This window comes from Rhineura floridana, chromosome 2 (genome assembly GCF_030035675.1).
Source record: "Rhineura floridana isolate rRhiFlo1 chromosome 2, rRhiFlo1.hap2, whole genome shotgun sequence".
Classification (NCBI taxonomy): Eukaryota; Metazoa; Chordata; class Lepidosauria; order Squamata; family Rhineuridae; genus Rhineura; species Rhineura floridana.
Genome location: NC_084481.1, coordinates 55423173 through 55440200, shown reverse-complemented (window position 1 = coordinate 55440200; position 17028 = coordinate 55423173). Strand labels below are relative to the sequence as shown.

The 17028-nt window shown below is 44.0% G+C and overlaps 1 protein-coding gene across 2 annotated transcripts in view; it reads left to right on the top strand.

The window, feature by feature from the left end:
* Nucleotides 1-16717: 16717 nt before the first annotated feature.
* Nucleotides 16718-17028, top strand: part of GALNT5 (polypeptide N-acetylgalactosaminyltransferase 5) — a 63709-nt gene continuing 63398 nt past the window's right edge. Inside the window, exon 1 of one of the 2 annotated variants that reach the window (XM_061608748.1) lies at nucleotides 16718-16980. In XM_061608748.1, the coding sequence (XP_061464732.1) occupies nucleotides 16859-16980 (122 nt within the window). In that variant the 5' untranslated portion in view covers nucleotides 16718-16858. The remainder of the gene's footprint in view (nucleotides 16981-17028) is intronic. The other variant, XM_061608747.1, reaches the window with a different exon arrangement.

The following is a 17028-nucleotide window of genomic DNA, read 5'->3' as shown; positions in this document are numbered from 1 at the left end:
CCAGTGTTCTACAGGCCCAGACTCACAAGAACAGTTAGGCCCCCAAGATAGGTCACCCCATCAAGATGTTCTTGTCTACAGAACAAATGGTAGTAAGGCCTAGTGACTACTTATTGCCACTGCTTTATATTCCAAGAGCTGAATCTAGCCCTCTTAGCCTCTTTATTTGCCTTTCAATACTCACCTCAGCCATGACCCCTCCACAGACCACACCCACTCTCCTTAGGCCACACCCCTCACCACCTCTGCTCTGTACTTTTGCCTGCTTGGAATGTGTCCATGAAGATAATACCTCTTGCTTGTCTCAATGGACAATGGAGAGGTGTTGGTTTGTGTGTGTGTGTAACTCTCTTGACTTTCATGACTGGAATGTACCTTACTGCATAAAGGTAAAAGTTACATCCCTTGTTCTGCCCACTTTGCCTCTGGCCCCACCTACCATTGGCATGAGCCCCTGAAAGTTGCTCCTCTGTCTAAAAATTTTCTCTGCTCCTGCTCCAATGCTATGATGTCAGCATTAAAACGTTATTTACACCAGATTGTTGTTACAAGAAGCAAGCCCTATAAATCTGAGCTACACAGCCAGGTTTTTGTTTTTTACAGTCTCTGTCCATTTAGCAGATAAAAGTATACATATTTATTAACAAAAACTTCCTGCTCATTCCTTTGAGTTGTTGCATTATTTTACTGATTTCTAAAATCCCTAGCTCTCTGCCGACAGCTTGACAAATTTGGTTTAACTGTTTTGATGTAATAGTCTAATTAGGTAACGAGTTCAGCAACGGATAGTGTTTCGTTAATTTCAACCATCTGCTTCAGCATTTGTTTATCTGTATACCAGATTTCAGTGCTTCTCTGCTCTAATAGTAATTTATGGTACTGTTAATAAGCTACATATATTATGCAGTAATAATTCACCAGCGGATCATTTTATGAGACAGATTATATTTAAGCAGTGATAGAACATTTCACATTACTGAATACTGCATACGGCTAGCTAGTTGTTTTATTTTCTTCTTCATGAAGTCCCTAATTAATTTAATGCACACTTTATGCATAATTTGATTTAAAAAAAATAAAATGCTGGGTCATGTTTTATAATCCTTTATTTAAAACATGCTATCTGCTTTTACAAGACACATATTAGCCAAACATGCCCCTTATTTAAATTTGTAGGTTCCTTATGTTGTTTTGAACCTCCGTGGCGCAGAGCGGTAAGCGGCGGTAACTCAGCCGAAAGCTCTGCTCACGGCCGGAGTTCGATTCCAACAGAAGGAGGAAGTTGAATCTCCGGTAAAAGGAGTCGAGGTCCACTCAGCCTTCCATCCATCCATGGTCGGTAAAATGAGTACTTGGCATATGCTGGGGGGTAAAGAAAGGCTGGGGAAGGAACTGGCAGTCCTACCCCATGTATACGGTCTGCCTAGTAAATGTTGCAAGACATCACCCTAAGAGTCAGAAACGACTCGCACTACAACTGTGGGGACACCTTTACCTTTTTTATGTGGTTTTAATTCTGAATCCTTGTGAACATACTCCAGAGCAAACATATCCTCATCTCTGGTTTTTCACAGGCTTGTTTTGCCTTTACCAAATTGTTTTCTTGCTGAAAGGAAGAAACCAACATTACATAACATTGAATAATAATTTGGTTGCCAAATTTACTTTCAAATCGAGACTTTACTGAAATTGAAAAAGAACATTATCACTAAAAAAAAAAGCAGATCTAGGTCAGAAACCACATGCACATTGCAGCAGGTTTCAAGTGTTCTGAATAACTGCTGGAATTTATATTTATATTTTCAAATGGGCATGCATTCTTTCATGTAGCTCCAAAAGCATCTGTCCAAACTGGATGAATTAAGCAGTGAAATGGCAAATGCAGTCCAATGTAAGCAAGTGTAAAGTGATGCACAATGGGGCAAAAAAATCCTATATATATATGTGCTCTTGGGGCCTAAACTGGTGGTGACAAGACCTTTGGGGTTGTAGTGGATAGCTCAATGAAAATGTCGACCCAGCTCTGAAAAAGGCAAATTCCATGCTACGGATCATTAGGAAAGGGACTGAAAATAAAACTGCCAGTATCATAATGCCATTATACAAATCTATGGTGTGACCACCACTGGAATACTGTGTACAATTCTGATCACCTACTCTCAGAAAGGCTATTGTAGAGTTGGAAAGGGTTCAGAAAAGGGCAACTAAAAAGATCACAGGGTAGGAGGAGCTCCACTTTGAGGAAAGGTTAGTATTTGGGGCTTTTTAGTTTAGAGAAAAGGCAAGTAAGACAGGAGACATGCTAGAGATGTATAAAATGATGCATGGTGTGGAGAATGTAGAGATAAGTTTTTCTCCCTCTCTCATAATACTAAAACTCAGGGACATCTGATGAAGCTGAATGTTGGAAGATTCGGAAAAGACAAAAGAAAGTACTTCTTCATACAGTGCATAGTTATGGGCTCATCCAGACGACTGTAAAATGTGTGACATGATCGCTTTGTGTTTTCATTATTTTTCGGTTGTCCATATGACGCTGCGCGCTTTTGCGCATTTTCATGCTGTTAAATCTGCTCCTGCAATACCGCAAATCATGCGATTTGCTTTTTTAAACCGGGAATCATCCGCTGTACCTTCAGGCACTCGGATGCAATACCACAGACTTTACAGCTATGGGCGTTTGATGGGCAGTTCTTGGGTGGTTCCCCATATCCCTTCCCTCATTCTTAGCCAATCACGTATTTCCACTGTTGCGCATGTGCGCGAATGTCCGGGGAAAGCCCGGGAAAAAGGAACCTATCAGAGCAATGGTGTGGTGTTGGGGGGGGCTGCAACTTTTACTGCGCAGATGCAAAAAAGCGCATTTGCGCAGAAGCAGCAACAGCGGTTAATTTTTAGCCAGCCTGCAAACTGGGCAGCCGCTCAGGGGGAGATCTGCAATTGTGGTTGTTTGTAAACTTTTTCAAGGGAGAAAATATTTATCTTTGCCTAACCTCCACCTCCCACCCCTCACCCCCCACCCCATCAAATGCCCTTCTTGAACATATTGGTCTTTGCTTCCAGGCATCCAGAGTCCAGGGAAAGGGGGGGAGAAGAGAAACAGAGGGTTTCCTCTTGGATTACAGACACTCAATTTAGTCAATTTCACTTTCTTGCCTGCACTTTCTTGTCTTTGAGTCTTGTCAATTTCAACCACAGCCTGCAGATTCTCCGCAGCCCAGCTGAGCTGAAAAGCATACAGTCGCTTTTGCAAAATATCTCAAATACAAGCAAAAAACCCACAGGAATTATTGGTATATAAGTGGTTTGCTAGAGCGTCTCAGCCACCCGCAACCATAGAGACTGGTGGTCTACCTTCCTAGACATGACACATCGTTACTTGCTGTTCTGGAGAAATAAGTGGAATTGCAATCATGTGTATCTCCAGAAACGTTAAAGGTAGAAAAGCATACAGTTGGTTTTGCGAAATATCGCAAATACAAACAAACAAAAATACATGAATTATAGGCATATAAGTGGTTTGCATGTTTCTTTTATCAGAGGGAACACCGCAAAGCCTGTGCTGGTCGCTTCAGCGCAGATTGACACAGCAGCATGCGGGGCTGTTTGCCCGCATTTCCTGCCCAAGCCAAGAGCGGTCACCCATGGGGGGGGCTGTTTGCTTCCCTCAGGGGCAGCATTCCTGCCGCCGAGCTGCATAAAGGTCTGGGGCTGAACCCTGCAGTGAATGAGCCCAAGGGTTACGGGGGGGATTCACCCTGCGATTACAAGCGCTGATCCCTTGCACTGCCCACAATCCCCCTGGATGGTCAGGGGTACCTCAAGACACCCCCCCAGCCGGCGCTGCTCCAGAGTGGTGAGCGACAAGGAACTCCATTACAGCCACTACTACCAAACCATCAGGAAATTCAAACTTTCGTGCTCATACGTTCAAGCGCATGCGCCTTGTTGTGCTTTGTTGCAAAGGGGGAGAGGAGCATATGTCATATTTTTGCGGACCAATTGGCTGATGGGGGCAGTGTTATGGGTGGAGCTGGGAAAAAGCAAGAAGAAGTACAGGTCCTCTCGCTGCGTGTGTGGGCGCAAAAAAAGCATTTTTTTTTAATTGGGAAAGAGCGAACAAACAGGCAAAGTGAGGATTGTCAGATGACGAACCGGATATGGAAAACGTGGATTATCCTGCTCCGTTTGGATGAGCCCATAGTTAGACAAACTCATGGAGAATAAGGCTATTAGTGATCTCTTGCTACAATGACTACATTCTACCTCCACTATCAAGAGGCAATATACCTCTGAATGCCGGTTGCTGGGAATCGCAAGTGGAAGTAATACTGTTGTCCTCAGGTCCTGCTTGCCAGCTTCCTGTGGCCATCTGGTTGGTCATTGTGAGAGCAGAATACTGGACTAGATGGAGCACTGGCCTGATCCAACATTGCTCTTCTTACAGTCGTCTGTATTATTCTGCTATTACTTTTTGCACCTTTGTTACATAATAGTACTCTCTTTTTTTTGTACCAGCAAAATGATAAAAATTTATAAGCATTGCCTACAGAACCAATTCCTCTGGTCTCTAATGTACTTCGGAGTTTAATATTTGATCCCTGAAACTGAACATTTGCTAGCATACATTTCTTTGATCATAATAAAGACTGGATCACTGGAAGAAACATTTATATAATGTTCCGCTAGTAGTGCAGCCCTATGTATGTTTACTTGGCAGTAAGTCCGTCTGCATTCGATGGAACTTACATGCTAGTAAGTGTGTTTAGAAATTGTGCCTTGACTCAGCAGCAGACCAACAATGGAAAATATAATAGTCTGGTTGACTGCAGTAGCAATTTGCTGACTGACTTGGAAAAAGGATTATGGATATACATATGTTCATCATGCTGATAATATTTTGCATCATGAAACTAACTTCTAGAGACAGTATTGAAATTTCTTGCCAACTTATCTTTGGGACCACCTTACCTTATATATAGTGATGGCTGGTGCCCATTGGGACTGGTGAGGTGGAAGACATAGAGAACCAGCAGTAGGTGGACTCAGAGCCAATGAAAAGCAGAGCAACCCTCTGACATGTTGTAAATAAAATGCAAGGGAGGTGAGAGCTGGCTGAGAGCATATTGATGTCACTGGGGCAGTGCCCCAATTGCCCTAATGGATCAACCTCCATTGCCCAGTCACTGTGTTGCACATGAAAGACACTCTTAGTAGTGCTATATGCTGCTGAGATTTGTCTTGATGTCTACAAAAAAACCTGGGCTCTGCCCTCTGGAATGCACTCCCACTCAATATCAGTACTGGCATTTAGGTGCCTGCTTAAAACATATTTGTTCCCCCAGGCTTTTCCTGAGGGGTGATCCAGTTAAGTTGAGTTATTAAGCATATTCATTGATTTATTTGTTTTTATTGAAGTCATTTTATTGATGATTTTATGTTGTTCACTGCCTTGATTTGTTTCTTTATATTTGGCAGTTTAGAAATATTTGCAAACACACACATAAATGTATGCACCCTTGGATGAGGTAGTCCATATTGGTTTCAAGACTGAAATGAGAAAAGGTGCATAAATATTCAGTCTGAGATGTGTGCCCTCTACAAAACACCTCACACTTGCCATTAGATGATTCATCAGGAAGTATGAAAGACAGAACAACTATTCTTATAATTAGTTACTCCGTGTCACGTAACAAGTCTTTAGGCATGCAAGAATGTTAACATCTAATTATCACTTATGCGATTGCTAACAAAACATTAGTAAAGTGGCAAATGTTGGCAAAGTAATAAAGTGTGAAGTCGCAAAGTGACAAATTTTCCACATGAATGGTACAAATCTGAAGCATTGGATTCAAAGTTCAATTATGAAATTGTGAGCAAGAAATACTTAATGGAATTTACATGAATATTCAAAACAAACCTAATATTCACTTGTGCATTACTACACTGTTGCTCCTAAAGAGATATGTTTCTGTAGATTAGGATCAAGGCAAATTTTCACCAAGTGCAGAGAGAGGACTATAAACAACAAAACAGTTTGTGGAATACAAGACTAAATCCCACTGGTGGCAGCTGGATTCACTCCTGAACATCTTCAGGGCTGGGCTGTCACACCTTGAACTCTAACAACAAACAAGATGAAGGAGTATGTGTATGTAAAAAGAACTACTGAAATTCTGTTCAACTAAATACATAAAAATTCATAACCCCAAAATTTTATAATCACATTTCCATCCCACCTTTCTTCCATGGAATTCAGGGAATCAATCACACACAGTCTCAGAAGACCCAAAGCAGCAAAACTTCCAGTCATCACAGCCCAAGTTGTTGAATCCATAAATCACTTGTAAGGTCAACAATTTTTAAAATTTTACTTTAATAATTTCTATCCCACTTTTAAAAAACATTTTTATATTCCCAAGACAGCTTACTCACCAGGAACAGACAGCAGTAAAAATGGCAATCTGCTGTGGCCAGTGTGAACTTGCAGGCTTGGGATGAAAGCCCTTGCGGGTGGGAGGGTGGAACTCCCACTCTGCAATCCAAGCCAACATGGGTTGCAGGGTGCAACCAGATGGTGGCTCGGATCGCATGCTTAAATATACCAAATCACACCTTCTGTTGTGCCATCACATGCCTGTCATCAACCAAGACAGTGGTAGGTGTGTCACTGCATCAGTACACATGCCTCCCATCACCACCAAAGATGGCAGTGACGTGTTGACACCCCACCACCATCTTGAGTGATGGCAGGCATGTGCGCTGACACAGCAATGTAAGAGGTAGCACGACTGGGTGTATTAAAGTGTATGCATGTGCACATGCAGAAGGGGAGGCACAGCCTTCTGGTTCCCAAGGGCTCATTGCAGTCTGGTGCCAGCCCTGGATGCAGTGGTGGATCTACTGCTCTGCTCCTTCCCAGTCCCTTGTTAGGATTGCTCTGTAAAAAGCTACACTGTGCAAATTGAGTCTTCTCTATTGCAGCAGGAGAATGTGATGGGAAGTCCTTAAATAAAGAAGGAAGCAAGGAAGAGGGCATTGGATAAGAACACCACAATGGCTCCCATGTTTGAGGTGTGGAAATTTAGAAAGGAGCTTTTCTTACCAGATTTATCCCCTCTGATCCCAGTCTGGCATCATTCAGAATTTTGCAGACCTCTTAGGAAAGTAGATAAACAGGTGTTAGTGAATTTGGATCTTCTCAGGCTGTGTAATCGTTAGCAAGATGGGTGGCCACTCTCTAGGGATATGCGGAGAGAGCAACTGAGGGACAGGGGAGTCCTGTGGTTGCTATAGTTTCAGGTGGGGTCCTTTATAAGAAGACGGCACATTTTAGAGCAGGGAACAAGACAACTGTCAGTGGGGGAGAAGTTCATTCTGAACAGTAATTCTAATGAAAGGGGCTTAGTTTCTAAGGCATACAAATTTTTGATGGGCAACAATATGGGTCAAAGATGGGTTTTGAAACAACATTCGGAGACAGAGCTGGGTAACCAGATGGATGAAGTGGTATGGGATGAGATGTGGTATAAGTTTCCATTCATTCAGGAAGATGACACTGAAAATGATACAAAGGTGGTAAATGACTTCCGGGCGAATGTCACATCTTACCAAACTGTCCTCTTTGGCATGCTGGCAACAGTGTGGGATGACTGGAGGGCATAAGCATATGTTGTGGGAATGTTAGAAAGCAGCGAGTTTCCAGAATCAGGAAAAGGAGGAGGTCAGAAAGATTATAGGGCAAGAAATAAAACTGACCCCACAGCTTGCTTTCTTGAATTTATTCTTGGAGGAAAATAGAGATGTTTTATATAAAAAGTTAATAGGTCATATTCTGGTTGCAGCCCGATTATTAATAGCACACTTCTGGAAGGACTTGGCAGGCTTACTTGGGATCATTGTTATCGGGAGGCATGGGAGTTTGTGCTGCTCGCAAAACTGACCCCCAAATTAAGGCTATCTAAAGGTGAAAAGAAAAAAGACTACTTTACTGCGGTCTGATGGCCATTTATAATGTTTAGGGTGGACAGCAGTACCAGACAAGTTCAAGCTCCCTTCAAACATTTGTGGACTGTGTAGCTCACAATTTGTTTTCTTTTAGCGTGCTGGTGTGTATGCGGTTACTGTCCTAAAGAGATGTTTCTTTCTTTTTCTGTCTTTGCACTGTATAGGTTGATTACGGAGGGGTGGGGTGGTTACTGAGGGGTAGTATTGAAGGGTTTTTTTTGGAAGGGATGGAGGAGAGGGGGATGGAAGGGTTTTTTTATTGAGGGGCTCTGGTTATTATTGACTTTTGTTGGATTACCTAAAAATGAATAAATAAAATGGGAAACAAGGAATATATCCTTGAACGATTTTTTAAAAGCTACATTGTCAGACTTCTGCGGGCTAAGTTTGCAGCTACATGCAAATCTGCGCCATGCCATGCAAAACTGGCCTTTGCATAGCTGCTATAGTGGAGTCCTAGGATCCATTCCTTTCTGAACCCCAAAGGCTGCTCTGACACCTGAGATGCCTTGATTTCATCCTCTATTACTAAGCAACAAACTTAAGCAAAGTCACACTCTTTTTCTAAAGCCCTGCATTTAATAAAGAAAATAAAAGAATAAAAACCTTTGTGTTTTATTAAGCACCAAATTTCCTCTCCTGTGTGGGGCCACCCCTCAATATTATTCTAATGTTAGAGTGGTCTGGAGTTAATTAATCAGTTCATACCCCTAAAGGCTGCTGCCTCGTGTTGAGCAAGTCTGTTCAAACAAACCCTGCACATTTGTATTTGCTAAGCAGGAAAACCAGACGGCAAAGTTTACGATGGGGCTGTTTGACCATGCCATTCCCAGCTGTGAAATGTTTCATGATTCATAATGTGCAAGTGCCAGATTCACAGTGAGGGTATTCCCTTTCATTCTCTGCGAATAATTCATTCATCTGGTGAATAAGAATCTGCTCAAAACATCCCATTTTATTTTGGCTAGCCATACACAGTGATTTGTTGCTATCCAAGGTTACAGCACCCCTGCCCTCTCTGCATGCGGTAGGGCATGAAGGCTTTTGGAGCCCCAACATAGCAACCTCTGTTTGGAGCATGCAGGGCCAGTTCTGTCAAAAGACAGAGTGAGGCAACTGCCTCAGGCAGCAGATTTGGGGTGTCATGAAAGGGCAACAAATGGTGTTATTCAATTTTAATTTTTTTCACAGAGAGAATATGCACTTTGATCACTGTTTCTGCACTTCAGGTATGCTATTGCTGTTTTTTTAAAATCTCATGCTTTATTCTGCTGCTGTTGCTAAATATGTATTATGTTTTATAGTTGCACCTCAGGTGAGTAGATAATTATTATATAATTATTTAATTAGACTCTTGTATTTCACAGGAATTGAGTTGCGGAGTTTATTGCTGGGTTGATATTGTGAATAATTTGATACTGCTGCTTATTATGTGTGGCTTATTATTATGAGTTATATTTATATAACTGTTTAATTTTTTTTGTTTTTATGGTTATTATGTACATAGATTATACTGCTTGATAGTTGTATGCTACCCTGTAGTCTTTTGACAGTATGGTATATAAATTTCAACAATGACAACAATAATAGTATTTTTACTACCAGGGAGGAGGAGAGATGCTTGCGTTATTTTCTTCCTCAGGTACCATGGAGGGGTCATGATGAAAGCGGACAGAGAGATGTTTTTCTCACTTTCTCATAGCACTAGAACTCGGGGACATCCAATGAAACTGAATGGTGGGAGACTGAGGGCAGGCAAAAGAAAGTGGCTTCACACAGTGCAAGAGGTAGTGATGGTCACCAACTTAGAAAGCTTTAAAAAGAGGTGTAGAAAAATTCACAGAGGATAAGGCGATAGCTACTAGTCACAGTGGTCTATCTCCACTGTTGGAAGCAGTATGCCTCTGAATACCATTTGTTGGAAAGCGCAAGTGCAGAGTGTGCTATTACACTCAGATTCTGCTTGCGGGCTTCCCAGAGGCATCTGACTGGTCACTGTGAGAACAGGATGCTGCACTAGATGGGTTGTTCTTATGTTCTTCTCTTGACTGGCATTGGGTATTAGACAATTTAACTTGGAGAGGAAGGGGGTGCCATTTGCTGTTCTGACTCTGGCAGCCAGTTGTCCTGGGTCAGCTCTGTTTGCATTCATGTTACACCCACCAGGAGCAAAAGTAAGCTCTTCACATGGTGGACCCCATGCCACACATTGCCTAAAGAGGATTTACAGCGGCAGTGAAGCCGAGTACCTACCCTAGTCAGCTGGAGGATGGGGGGGGGAGGAGTATGTTGGGATGGGTTCCTCCTTCCACTTATCATGATGATGATGATGATGATGATTTATTAGTCACTTGATACCTGAAGGTCCCCAAGCAAATACAAATAAAACACACTATAAAAACCTAACTATAAACAACAACAAAACAATAGCAATAGCACCCCCATGCAGCCACAGGAAGGTTTGGCAACACATTAAAAGAAAACATCATCTCAATCTAACAAATGCCTGGGAGAAAAGGTACATCTTTACCTAGCGCTGGAAAGATGTCAATGAAGGTGCCAGGCAGACATCACTGGGGAGCTTATTCCACAGATGGGGACTTCTACACCCCTTCCTGTTATCTGCTATGCAGGCTTTCCTTGCTCAATGGCAGGTGAGAAGAGAAGAGGAGGCAGGCCCTCTTCCCAGCCCTTTGTTTCCCATCCATGCATAAATCATCCCATGCTCAATCTACCCTCCACAAGCAGAGAGTAAGATTGAGCCCCCAAAAGCTTCCTTGGAAGTTGAGAAGTATCCTGAGGCTGGTTGTGGAATGTAATTGAGATTGGGGTGTTTGTGTATTTAATAAACTCAGATTGGCCATGTTCCAAAATCATATTCAATCATTTTTGAATTCTCTCCTTTATTTGTACCCTACACAGAGATAGAAGTCAATATGCGTAGGCAGATTCTGCTGCCTATTTCAGATGCCTGGCCACAGGATGAATAGAACTGAGAATCACTCATAGGCATTGCAGTACTGCCCTCATTGCACCTGAACCACCACTTGTGCTTAATTTCTGGAAGGAAAGGTGCAATTATTTCTGCCTTTTAAACAATTTTTTAAGCAATTAGGCAGGGCTTCCTTAGGTGTCATTACTTTTGTTTGGTAGGAAGCTAATACTGATTAAAAAAAAAAAGTTCTACAATGAACAACTTATTTGGACATAAACCAAATATGGGGTCTATGTATTTTTATATCTCCAGTGCATGTGTATATGAAGTCTTTCCAACAACTCTGTGGGGTAGGATTGCCGATTGGAAACCATGGCAGCTCACAACAATAAACAAATCCATTTAAAATCCAATAACCATAAAAGCAAGTGTAAAATTGATGCAAAGCGGCATGATTCTGAATTTTGGGTTGGGTGAATGAACTTCCTTATCACTTGAGGTTGTAGTCCGGTGCACACTTCCCTGTTTGAGTAAACCCTGTTGAATACATTGGGACTTGCTTCTGAATAAACATGCATAGGATTGCACTATAAATATCTTCATGGATTGTGTATATAATAAACATCTTTGACAGTCATGCTTATATAAACATTTCTTCATACTATGTCTCTTGATAGTATCTCACACTGTGATTGTACATTATTATTTCCTCTACATTTTAAGTGTGCACTTCTTCCTTGGGATGGTCATGGTCCCCCTCTGTTGTTTTCACCCTGAAGGGCAGATTAGACTGTAAGATGGTGAGTAGCCTATGGTCATCAAATAAACTTTGTAAGTGATTTCTATTTTATAAAATTAATTAAAACTTGGGAACGGTTTCAGTTGATGTGGCCTGATGACATAGACAAGGTGCTTGCAATGATGCGGCCAGCAACGTGTCCTCTTGACCCTTGCCCTTCTTGGCTTATTAAAGCTTGCCGAGGGGGTTTCACCGAGTGGATCCCCCAGGGTGTGGTCAACACATTATTGCGGGAGGGAGTGGTTCCAGGCACCTTGAAAGAGGCAGTGATCTGACCACTCCTGAAAAAGCCCACCCTGGACCCATTGGTTTGTCACAACTACCGACAGGTTGCAAATACCCCCTTTTTAGGGAAGGTGATTGAGAGGATTGTGGTGCAGCAATTGCAAGTACTCTTGGATGAAACAGATTATCTTGACCTATCCCAGTCTGGGTTCAGGCCTGGTTATGGGACTGAATCGGCCTTGGTTACCCTGATGGATGACCTTTATTGGGAGGACAGGGGGAGTGCAACCCTGTTATTCTTACTTGATCTCTCAGCGGCTTTCAGTACCATTGACCATGGTATCCTTCTGGGCCGACATGGTGAGCTAGGTATTGGAGGCACTGTTTTACAGTGGTTCTGATCCTATCTGCAGGGTTGCTCTCAGAGAATAGCATTGGGTGACTGTGTTTTGGCCCCCTGGCAGTTGTGCTGTGTGGTGCTGCAGGTTACCATCTTGTTCCCCATGCTGTTTAACATCTATATGAAGCCCTTGGGAGCGGTCATCAGGAGATTTGAGGTGAGGTGTCAGCAGTATGCTGATGATACCGAGCTCTATTTCTCTGTAACATCTGAATTGTGAGAGGCCGTGCAAGCCCTGGACCGCTGCCTGGACTCAGTGGTGGGCTGGATGGGGGCCAAAAAAATGAGTCTGAATCCTAGCAAGATGGAGGCGCTGTGGGTTGGTGTTTCCCGGGTTTGGATATTTGGTCAGTTGCCTGCTTTGGATGGGGTCATGCTCCCTCTGAAAGAGCAGGTCTGTAGTCTGGGGGTGCTCCTGGATCCATCTTTGTTGCTAGAGGCCCAGGTGACCTCCATGGCTAGAAGTGCCTTTTATCAGCTTCAGCCCTTTCTGGACCAGGATAGCCTGACCACTGTTGTCCACACACTGGTAACCACCAGGCTGGATTACTGTAATGCGCTCTATGTGGGGCTGCCCTTGAGGTTGGTCCAGAAGTTGCAGCTGGTGCAAAATGCAGCAGCGAGACTGCTCACTGGGGCAGGGTATTGCCAAAATGTCACCCCGCTGCTGAAAGAATTGCACTAGCTGCCCATTTGCTACCGGCCCAAGTTCAAGGTTCTAGTTTTGGTGTACAAAACCCTATACAGCTTGGGACCAGGATACCTGAAAGATTGTCTTACCCCTTATATACCCAGTCAATCACTGCGCTCTGCAGGTGAGGGCCTCCTGCAGATACCATCTTATCAGGAGATTCGTTCTGCACAATATAGGAAATGGACCTTTAGTGTGGCGGTGCCTGCCCTGTGGAATTCCCTCCCCTTAAATGTTAGGCAGGCTCCATCTCTGCTATCTTTTTGGTGCCTTTTGAAGACTTTCCTCTTTCAAAAAGCTTTTTAACTTGAGACCTATCCCAGTCTGCATCTGTGTTAGAATTGCTTTTAATATGTTTTCTTTAATAATATGTTTTTAACCCTTTAAAAAAAACTTTTTAAAGCTTTTTAAAAAATGTTTTAACGTTTTGTTTTAATGTATTTTAATGTCTTTTTATGATGTGTTTTTAGCATTTCTGTTTGCCGCCCTGGGCTCCTGCTGGGAGGAAGGGTGGGATATAAATCAAATAATAAATCAAATAATAAATAAATAAATATTTCTGTGCAGGCAAAGCTTATGAGGTATGGTGTGCATTCATTAGTGAATTGAAAAGAACAATTTTAAAAGATATTTTTTAAACAGGGGAAGGGCTGTAGATCAGTGGTAGGGCATGCAAAGGTGCAAAATCCAATCTCCCTATCCAGGCTCTCTAAGCAGGTGAGAAAGAATGATCCCATCACTTCAGCTGGGCCTAGGAACACCCTCTTTTAGCTAAGATTTCTATTTTAATTTCCAATCAGAGAATTTTTTAGTGTGCGAATGGTATGCTCCAAGTAACTGTGGTTGATCCTTCATGTATCATGCTTAATGACATCACTAGTGCATGCCCTATGACATCACTAGTGCATGCCCTGTGACATCACTAGGGGCACCCCTAAAAACTCAGAGTTTGGGATGCTTCTGACCTGACAACCCTAGTCTCCATAGATAGCTTTTGTTTCCTTAGAAGGAAAGTCATTGGAGACTGTGATATCTTTGTGTAATATAGTGAGATACACACACACACAGAGGCTGAGCATAAGATAGAAGGCCTCACAACATCAACACTCCAACAGATACTGGTCCCCATTAGGTTTTGGGTGGGCTCCCCAATGTTATAGCACTGGATTCTCACAGACAGCAAAATCAGGTCTTTTGTTCCCAGTTCTAGCTGCTAGTTGAGATTGGCTATTCTTTCATACACACATAGAGCCAGGGAGGTGGGGGGAGCTAAGCCTCCCCATTCCCAAATGACTCTCTCCTATCAGAATTGCTGGTTCATTGAGAGGCATCTGCTTAATAAAGGACAATCCTTGACCACTCAGGCCAGGCCATCAAGATAAGCTCTGGCAGTTCTGCTTGTTCCATTAACTCTCTTCTGACCAAACCTCAGTATTACAACCAAGAATGACAGGGCTGTGAGGGACCCCTCAGCAGTGGCAACTGATGGCCCCATGTCAGTGGGGCAGTAGAAGCCACTCAGGGTTTTAGTCTGAACTTTCAAGAAGCTGTCCAGTGTGCAATAGTGTGGTAAAGCTACAGACTAAAACCCAAAGTGGATTCTGCTGCCCCACTGGCATGGAACCATCAGCTGGCACTGCCCATCAGGTGGCATCAGTAACATTTTGTCACCAGGAAGGATCACCTGGTGCCTACATTGTAATATCTATTCAAGGCCAACAAATGATTTTGAAAATTATTATTCTAAGCAGGGTCGGTGCTAGGCATGCCAGGGCCCTTGGGCACCAGCCTGCCCCAGGACCCAGCACCCGCACGCACGCACACACACAGCCAGGCATGCACCCTGGGCGCGCGGCTCCTGCCTGTTCCACCTACCTCTCTCCTGTCTGCTGCTGCGCAAGCTTGGCTGCCATCAACCAAGATGGCAGCGGAGGCTTCTCTAAGGGGCTGATACCCCCACCGCCATCTTGGCTGATGGCATGTATGCGCAGTATGCTACATGCACATGCCTGCCATCAACCAAGTTAGCGGTAAGTGCATCAACCCCTTAAAGAAGCCTCCGCCGCCATCTTGGTTGATGGCAGCAATGCGCACAGCAGCAGCAGACAGGAGAGAGGTAGGTGGAGCGAGTGAATGGGCAAGCGGCCTGGCAGCTCCTTCCCTGCGATCGCAGAAGGGTACTGGTACTCCCCCACTCTAACGAGGGGCCCTTAAGGGGCTCCTGTGGGCCGCAGGGCCCTCTGCCAGGGCCCAACCTGGCCGCCATTTGGCTCTGGCCCTGATTCTAAGCTTTTAAGGTTTGGTTGTTTTAGCTGCTGTATTTTATTTCTGCTCCTTCTTTTATTTCCACACTTCCATTCCATGATACTTTTTACTGTTGTATTTTTATGATGCTTGCTTTTATTTAAATCCTTGTGCCAGGAGTGGAGAAGTGAGGCCCAGGAGTTGAATGCAGCCTTCTAGGCCATTGGGACTTTCCCCTGGCCACACCCCTCACTGGCCCTAATCCACATCCTCCTCAAGTGTATTTGCCTAGCTGTATCCTTGAACTGTGACGATGCCTATTGCTGGCCTGGATGGACAGATGAGTATTTGTGTGTGTATACTTTTGACATTTGCATGGCTGGAATGTAGCCTACTGTGCAAAGGAGTCATATTTATTGCAGCACACACTGTTATATTCCCCCACTTCTCCTTGCTGGCATGTAACTGCTGGGCTGGAAATGTTTCCCTACCCCTGCCCTATGTGAACCGCCCTGGACACATTTTTGAAAGGTGGTGCACATATTTTAAGATAAATAAATAAATACAACCTGCATACATTTTGATCTTTCTTACAATATCAAAAGAAGCTGATGCCTTCGCTGTGATTTCTCAGCAGTGAGAGGTATAACTTTTTGTACATGCTCAGAAGCAATCTCTTTTTTTTAGGAACATTGCTTGTTCCATTGCTGCCTAAGCTGGTGAGCCAGTGTGGTGTGGTGATTAGAATGATGGACTGGAGCCTAGGAGACCAGGGTTCAAATCGCTGCTCATCCATGAAGCTCACTGGGTGACCCTGGGCCAGTCACTGTCTCTTAGCCTAACCTACCTCACAGGGTTGTTGTGAGGATAAAATTAGGAGGGGGAGAACCATGTTTGTATGCCACCATGAGCTCATTGGAGAAAAGGTGGGATATGAATGTAATAAATAAATATAAATCAAATCAAAATAAGCTCTGCCAATGGACACAATAGAGTCCTGCTTTAAAAAAAGAAAGACAGAAAAGTAGGAATTGCTCACTGTTCTCTAAATTGTATGTGCCTCTATTTTAAAAAGAGCCATCGTAGTGTCACAACAAGGAGGATTTAGGAGCCTGGGCTAAGGAAGGGAGAATTTCCGTATGACATCAGGGCATTGCCAGCCACAAACCAGAAAGGTCTTTGCTCAAGCAACCGGCCTGCCTCGGGAGGTGGCAGCAGGAGAGCCACGCAGCACTCTCCCGAGAACTTTGCAAGCTTGACTTTGTTTGTTTCTTTGGGAAGGTGTTGGATTACAGAGAAGGAATGAGAGCAGGGCGGGAGAGCGAGAGCGAGAGAGCGAGAGAGAGAACAATTTCTCCAGCTGATCTGCAACCGCCTGTAAGGCTGTTTCCTCCCCAGTGCAGCGTGTAGAACGGAGAAACGGTCGGAGTAAAGAGGCGAAAGGGGGCGGGAATCGCCCAGACGCACGAGTTGCGAGGGCCCCTCGGCCTTGCGGTGCGTGAGGGTTGCTCTCATGCCACGCCGTTGCCTGGCCCACGCGGAGCCGAGGAGACGTGGATGCCCCGCTACAGAGATGCCACGCAAGCAGGGAGCAACAGGCGGCAGGAGCAAAGGCTTCCCCTAGGTCAAGATGCCGAGGGAGGGAAACTGTTGCGCCTGGGCTGCCGCCGCCTCGTTAGGTAAGGAGGCCTAGAAAGGAGAGAAGGGAAGGAAGGAAGGAAGGCGAG